Genomic DNA, 8342 nt, shown 5'->3' with positions numbered 1-8342 from the left:
TGATGTGGTGATGCTCTTGTTGGCGTGGCTTGTCAAATGCGTATCACGTGATGCGGATTTTTATCACGCAACCAGGCTAATTCAATATGATGCGATCTGACTAGATATTTTGATGTACTTGAAATGGTATTCCCACTGGTACGCTATTTGCCGCTCAATATGAAATGCCCGTTTCGCAGATCAATTGCAAACGTGCGATCAGTGCATTACAGTGTTTACAATAATGTAAAAAGTGTGTAGTTTCTAAAATAATGAGTGAAGAACATTTATTTCACAAGAATTTTGATACCTAATTACTGATAATTTACTTTAATTCTGATGGAGCTCGTGTTATGACCCGATGACATTTCACAAAGCAGAATTGCTTTTGCTGGCATACCAAATTCAGATAAAGCCATAGTGAAAAACATTCAAAAGGTGTGGCTAATATCAGATCGTTAACCGGCTCTCAGCGAATTTGAATGAATCAGCTGATGGGCTAACGTAACCTGGATCATGACAGCAGATGGTTTACGAAAACACTTAGATTTTGTTGGTGATATACGTAAAAAAAAGCCAACACAGTATCCGCTCATGTTGCTTGGTGTTATTTTTCTCATCGATGCTAAATTTAACGTAGTCAGACTGATAAGTTCATTGACGGTGGTTTTTGATCTTTCACCCACCTTACGCCTTAATTGACGCAGATTATAGAATCACACTGCTTGTAGATTATGCAGAGCACATTTAAATTCCAATCGGCAAGCATGCATTCGGTTGATTATATTCTGCATAGTATTTAGTTGTTGCACGCCTCTTATCAGCTTCGTCGTATTTCAATAGCACGACCAGCTGAGAGGATGCTGCTGTTTCAGTCAAATTACATGGAGAGGGGCACTCTCACCAGTCAAAATCGATGTGATATGATTTTACTACTAAATATATGCTCAAGTGACTTGGAGAATTGATGTTATTCTCAAATGATGTAATCTTAAATGACTTAACTTCTACAACACAACAACAAAATATATTTTATTGCACTTTTAATGCACAGGCAAATTCATTTTTCCCCATTACCACTACCAACATTTCTTCTCGTGGTTACAAAACTCGTTCGCGAATGCGTACACGCACACCCAATTCGCTGCAGCACACAGCACTCTCTCCACTTCCACTCTCACTCACAAAGCGAGCTAATTGGAGGGGCAGGTAGTGGGTTCAGGTGTTGGTAGAAAACTTGAATCAGCACACAACTTGGGATACGAGTCTCTAGAATGGTAGCTGGTGCGCGCCGGTGCATAAGCACAAATATATATGAAGCTGGCATAAATTTATGAGTAAGTATATGAATTTTAATGTACGAAATAAAGGGTGTCGCAAGGTGTAAACACAATCGAGTGTGGTAAGCGAATATGCAGCAGCGGAGCGCTAGTGTCAACCAACGCTTTTGAAAAACGTTTATGAACCAATTTTAAATGAATTTAATTACAGCTATTTATTAAAAATTGTTTTTGCACAGCTTACAGTGGGAAATAATAATAGACAGACTACAGTGGCGGTGGCGATGGCGATGACGCAGCCTATGACTACGCGATTTAAGAATATTTGTTTTTAGTGCAGTGATAGAGCAGAGAGCAGGTGGAAAGACGGTTGAACGGTTTTACGGCTGGACGGACAAACGGATGACAGACGAGGAGGACTGGTTTAAAGTACGCAGCAAGTTTTTAAGTTGTTTACAAATGTTTCGAAATGTACGTATTTTGATTTTTATTTGATTTGCTTTTGTTGTATATAAAGTTGTTGTTGTACTTCCATACACATACACTGCATATGGTATGTATGTAAATATATTTTTGTTTTCTTTTATTATGGTTATGATCTGTATTTTTTTTTTTTTACTTTTATTGCGTTTGCTTGAATAATCGGAATTCTTTGGCGATGTGTAGTTGGTCTTTTTATATTGCCGTGCACAGCTGGGGTGGACTCAGTATATTCTAAACAGCAAACGCGCACAGTTCGCCAGCACGCAGGCGCAACAGTAACCAGAGAGGAATTTCTAACGCGCCCAATTAAATACTCCTACGTACATAACTGCATAAAGGCAGACTCATACATACACACACATACATACGTACATATGTATATAGGCAGACTCGCATATTTCTTTATACAGACAACTTAAGTGCAACGAAAAAAAAATAAAAAACAAAAATCCACCCTACTGGCACGCGAATTCGAGTGCAACATTTTAGCTGTCACGCATGAATTTTTATTAAACACCGCTAAGTGGCTGGTAAAAAATTGCCGATAGTTAAGAAGACAATAAAAACAAAAGAAAAACGTAATACACCAAAACGCTTTTTCAACGAATTCAACTTCATAGGCGTTATTTGAATTTTCCACTCGAGTGCTCCCTCCACTCATACCAGACAAGCAGCAACGCAACTGGCACGCCGCAGTGATCAATCAGCAACAGTCGTCGATAAGCAGCAATCGCATACGCGTGCGCATGCGCGTCTAGTGAAAACTCTGTGTACATTTTCTGCATTTTTAGCGAATTTAGCCAGTTTTGCTTTTTAATTGCCACCGTTTGGCTGCCTGCAAGCAAAACGCGAGGCGAGTGTGATTGAGCGTGAGAAAGCTCGTTGTGTTTCAATTTCCATCCAGCCAAGCAGCTTCACAGAGCCGCTGCTGACATAGATTCAGTGTGCCGGCAACGCAAACATCAACAAGATCATTGTCGAACGTACAGTTATTTAGAGACTCGGCTGCAATTTATTATTGCGCTTGTGAAGAAGAAAGTGAAATGAAGATGCGTCTATTCGTGTCCTGCTTCGTGTTGTTCAGTGTGATATGGCATGGTGTGTTGGCGGCCAGCGCAGCAACTGTGGGCCTCTATGCGCCGGATCGCTATAACGGTGAGTGAAATGTTGCTGTCGTTGGTGTTGATTTAAAGCAGGTGGAATTGGTTAAAAGGAATTGTGGAGATCAAAATTAAATGAATTAAATCAATCGAATTTATGGAAAATTTTACAACTTAACTTATTTCTAATTATTTATTGCACTCAAACTGCAGAAACTTGAGTATTTTTGAGTTTGGAAAAGTGAAACTGTTTTAATCACTTTAATCACTGAAAATCAAAACGTTGCGCGTGTTTTGAAATGTGTAACTAATAGAAATATTGGATTGGTGTAAGAAAAGAAAATTAAAACTATCGGATTTGGTTTTAAGTGTGTCAAGGTTATATTTACTTTCATGAAGCTTTGAATGGAAAAACAAAAAGCTGGTTAAAAAAGTAATCAAATATCGGGTGTTTTTTCAAGAGCTTGAAGCTTAAAATGATAATATCAAACAGAACTCTTAAACTGGTAGATAATTTCATGCCATTTATTTTTTGAGTATTTTATGATATCCGGCATATGACTGCTGCGGCTACGAGTTACATGGTACAATCCGGCCAATTTTTGACTACTTTTTCCAATAAATCTGATCGTATGGCGTCAATAGTGGATTTGCCAAATCTTAGTGAAGAGAAATGTCAACACAATTGCCATTCTCAGCTGTCAAGCCATACTTATCAATACCGATAATTCTCATGCTGCTAAAAAACACCCGATAGAAGCAAAAATAGTAATGATATTATTACACAGATAGCGTTTGTGCTAAGAGCTTTGAGTTTTCTTCTATATAGGGTAGTCCAAGCAAAAGCTTCTCTTAGAAATAAATTAAAAATCACAAAATACTTTGTAGGTCTGTGGATATAAAAATTAACCAGTAACTTGCCATTATCATAATTTCCGAAAATTCGTTCTCAAAGAGAAAAATATCAAAAACAAGTATATGAACGCAAACCCAGTAACAATTTACAAGTTTTACGAACAGTTGACTAAATTGTTGGCGGGAGAAATTACAAAAATTCAAAATTTTTTCAGTTGAGCAACCTCGTATATTATTAAATTAAAAAATAAAGCAAATAAAATGCAAATTAACGAGCTTAGCATCATCACATGATTTTCTCCACAATAATTTGTTCCATTTCATCATCGTTGTCAGATGAAGAAGCTGAAGCAAAGGTTGTTGGTGGCTGTGGTTCAGAAGTGAATACTTCTATATCATTGGCCGATTCCTATATAAGATATCTAAAATTTATAAATTGTATCTAAAATATATTTACTTACATTCTGCATTTTAATCACCATATTTACTTAAATTTAGAATTTTAACTCAATTCGCAAATTTTAATTCGTATTTACTTTTACTTTGCAATCAGCTGTTTTTCTCATCTGCAAATTCTTACAAGTACAAATGTATCCAGTAACAACTTACTACAGGGTTGCCCATATTCGACGGATCTTCAGCCATTTTGATGACTCTTTGGGCCCATTCCAATCGACGAGGCTTGTCCGCAGGCAACAATCTTTGCGCCTATTGAATCTTATACGGGAATAAATGCAAATCAATGCGGATAATGCATTTTAAAGTGCTCCGAGCAATGCCCAACTGCTGAGAACGGCGATTTTGGGATGTCCTTGGCGACGTCTCAACACTGGCCCGTATAAGAGCAATATTCTCATCCGATCGCCTTGGTCGGTTTTGATTTGGCCTCTTTGGATTAGAAAGAGCATCACCAGTCGAAAACCTTTCGTACAAACGTTTAATGGTGTTCTTAGAAGGTGCATTTTTCACATTTTTTAATTTTTTATACGCACGTTGAGTTTTCACAATTGACTTCTTTTGTTGAATGTAAATTTCAACAATTTGGGAGCACTCGCGTGGCGTGTACTGTTCCATGGTAAAAGTCGGCTTGGACTGACGCTTCCAACACGGTATATCATTAAGCGATCTGACGTTTTTGTCAAATGATACAGGGTTGCCAGATGGGTCCGTCGAATATTGGCAACCCTGTACTTCCCCTCAAAATGTGAAAAGAATTGCCATTTTGCTCTCTCACTTTCCCCTACTTTGCAAGTTTTTTGGATACATAAACACTAAAACTTGATAATTTGTAACAATTGAGCTTCATGAGCAGACCTTATAACGGATGATTTTTTAGCTATTATCTTTTTAAACAGTTGGTTTAAACAGCTGACGCACGTTTCGTGTTTTCTTTCACTGTCAAACATCTTCAGTTTGGTCTATAATTATCCATGAATCGTCTTACAAACGAACAACGATTCCAAATCATTGAATTTTATTATAAAAATGCGTGTTCTGTTAAGGAAGTTTAAAGTCGAAAAATTGTGCTCAGCGACGATGCTCATTTTTGGATCAATGGGTACGTAAATAAGCAGAATTGTCGGTTTTGGAGTGAAGATCAGCCAGAAGAATTGCAAGAGCTACCAATGTATCCAGAAAAGGCCACAGTTTGGTGCGGTGTATGGGCTGGAGGTATCATTGGACTGTACTTCTTCAAAGATACTGCGAATCGTAACGTAACTGTGAAAGGTGAGCGCTACTGCAAAATGCAAGAGCTTGACTTGCATGACATGTGGTTTCAGCCACATGCCACACAGCACGCGTAACAATGTTGTTGAGAGGCGAGTTCGGTGAACATTTTATTTCACGTTCGGGAGCTGTCAATTGGCCACCCAGATCGTGCGATATAACGCCTTTAGATTATTTTTTGTGGGGCTATGTTAAAGCTCATGGCTATACAGACAAGCCTGCTTCAATTAACGCTTTGGTAGACAACATTAAAGCATTTATATGTGAGATACCGGCCGAAACATTGGAAAGAGTATGTCAAAATTGGACTAAGCGGATGGACCATTTAAAGCGCAGTCGCGGTCAACATTTGCATGAAATAATCTTCAAACATTAAATTATATGAACTGTACTATCTATTTAAATAAGTTTCATGCATTTTTCTGAATTTTGCGTGTGTTTTTTTGAAAAGCTTTCCTATAGCTCTTAAAAAATCACCCTTTACATACACCACTCTTTATTTAAATTTCCACCATTTGGAAGCGTTGTTCTGGCATTAAACGATTCATGATGACTTGCCAAATTTAACTGAATAGAAATGTCATTTTTGCCATGCTCAGGTGTCAAACCATAGTTATGGATATCTACAATTTTCATGCAGCTAAAAAACACCCGATATTATATGTATGTACATATTTCAGTAAGCAAAATAGAAAAATTATTGAAACTCGAGTCAATTTATAATCACCCATGTGATCTGATTAAGGTAGTAGTCTGGTCAAATACTAATTTTTATAGATATTTTTTAGGAATTTTTTTTAGAAGAAAATAACATGCGATCGTTTTGATTTTATAGTATCTTGTTATTGACATCAAATAGTATACAAAAACCACTTTTTTTTACATATTTTTTTGTAGTAGTGTGGCACCAAAGTAAACGTCTTAAAAAAAGATATGTGGCTTGTCAACAATAAAATTCTTTCTAAACTTTGTAGAAAAATAAATCTCTTATAACAGAAAATATGGAAGAACCAGTTTTCCGCCGCCTCCGGACGGCTGATGATTTTTTGATGAAAAGCTTTTTCATATCGGAAATACACTCAGAGATATGGCATTGCCCATCAAGAGCCGGCCGATATTAGAAATAACATTTTATATCATTGTAGTGTGTCTTGTCCACAGCTGGTTCCGAACATGAGTGGTATTCATGAAACGGCGTCCACCAACCAAAGTAAAATTTGATACTCTTGCCATAAGGAATCCTGATATTTAAATTTGATGACCCGAGCAAGAGACCATCATATAATTACTAAATATCAAAGATTTCTCTAATTAGTAATCCAACTTGATATACGGAATGGTCTTTAAGAAGGAAACCTCCTAGCTCAAAAATATATAGAATAGCAGTTATGCCGCTGCCTATCTAAAAGTTTGAGAACAGTCCGTTATTAGTTCTTTTACAACCATCGAACGCAGTCGCATTTAAGATAGCAAACGTTTCATAATAAAAAGCCTTAGACTTCTTGACAAGTCAGTGGTTGCTATGAATATGCAAATTCAGTGTTTGCGCAAATATTTGCACTTCCACACCTTTCGTGCCAATTCAGTCGTACATTTATGTACCAGTGCAATTAATCATAATCAATCTCCAATCTCTGCGTACACCATCAGAGCTCGCTTTGTGTTACTTAAATGCGTCTGCTGATGCCATAATTACATTCGAACTAAGTCATCAACGACGATGACATCAGCCATTGCCCCAGTGCGGGCGAAGAATAATTTTCATGCAATGAGTGTAGTTGGTATTGCTCGTCTTTTTTCCAATTTATATTTTCTTTTGCATTCTCATTGCAGGCATACCGGAAACATGTCTTTTGCCCATGGACTTTGGCTATTGCCGGGCCAAAGTGAAGCGCTACTATTTCGATATGCGTCGCATGAAATGCGCCATGTTCTACTTTGGCGGCTGTGCGGGCAACGTCAACAACTTCAAAACGTTGGAGGAATGCAATCGCGTATGCCTGGATGGTTATGGTGATTATGACAGCCCGAATGATGTGGTAGCCGTCAACAAAGTAAGCGGACGTGATTACCGAAGTCGCGGCACTGTGAACAGCAGCAGCAGCAGTGGTAGCAGCGCCACTGCCAGCACCAGCTATCGCGGTGCCAGCAACAGTAACAATAGCGGTGGCGGTGGCGGCAGCATTAAGAATAACACGTCCGCAACCAGTTTTGGTGGCGGCATTAGCGCTGTGGATGCGAGCTACAAGAACAGCTACAACAAGTACAACAGCAACATTAGCAGCAATGTAAATGGCAATAATAGCGGCAGCAGCAGCAGCATTAATGGCGTGAACAATAGCACAAAAATCATACGAAATAGAAGTGATGACAATCTCGATGAATACGATTACGAGGAGATTTGAATGGAGCGCTCGTTGTTCGTAGTGAAAACACAAAAATAAAACACAAACACAATACAAAGTAATTTCCTTCATGCGCTGCTGCCAAATAACCTTTTACAATTTTTCTATCATTTTTGTTACATACATAAATATTTATGATAACTATAAATTAACTTTGCAATATCTCGCTGGTATAATGTGCAAAAAAATTTAAATATTGTTTAATTTCGCGCACCAAACAAAAAACAGATGAGAAAATAACGCTAAAAATAAATTATTTTCGACTTTGTATTTAATAGTTGCAGATTTATTATACATTAAAAATTTTACTTGCAGATTTGAGTGCTACGAGAGACATCAACGCAAAAATATTGGGTAAGAAAAATAAAAAAAAATACCAGTCTAACGGTTAGACGCGATAGAAGTGAAACCTTCCGTAAAACAAACTGAGAGAGAATGAGACGAAAACAGCATTAGGAGCGGGATAATTATAGGTTCATTATGATATTTCTATAAAGTTCATATTTTATTTT

At 37.5% G+C, this 8342-nt stretch overlaps 1 protein-coding gene across 1 annotated transcript; it reads left to right on the top strand.

Moving 5' to 3' along the window:
* The first annotated feature begins 1529 nt into the window (after positions 1-1529).
* LOC128864300 (uncharacterized protein DDB_G0283357-like) lies at positions 1530-8105 on the top strand. The gene is made up of 3 exons (XM_054103899.1): positions 1530-1730; positions 1926-2897; positions 7259-8105. Exons 2-3 carry the CDS (start codon positions 2786-2788, stop codon positions 7828-7830), a joined length of 684 nt encoding a protein of 227 aa, XP_053959874.1. The 5' UTR covers positions 1530-1730; positions 1926-2785; the 3' UTR covers positions 7831-8105.
* The last annotated feature ends 237 nt before the right edge of the window (positions 8106-8342 follow it).

This window comes from Anastrepha ludens, chromosome 5, assembly GCF_028408465.1.
Source record: "Anastrepha ludens isolate Willacy chromosome 5, idAnaLude1.1, whole genome shotgun sequence".
NCBI classification, from domain to species: domain Eukaryota; kingdom Metazoa; phylum Arthropoda; class Insecta; order Diptera; family Tephritidae; genus Anastrepha; species Anastrepha ludens.
This window is presented reverse-complemented; position numbering and strand designations above follow the sequence as displayed.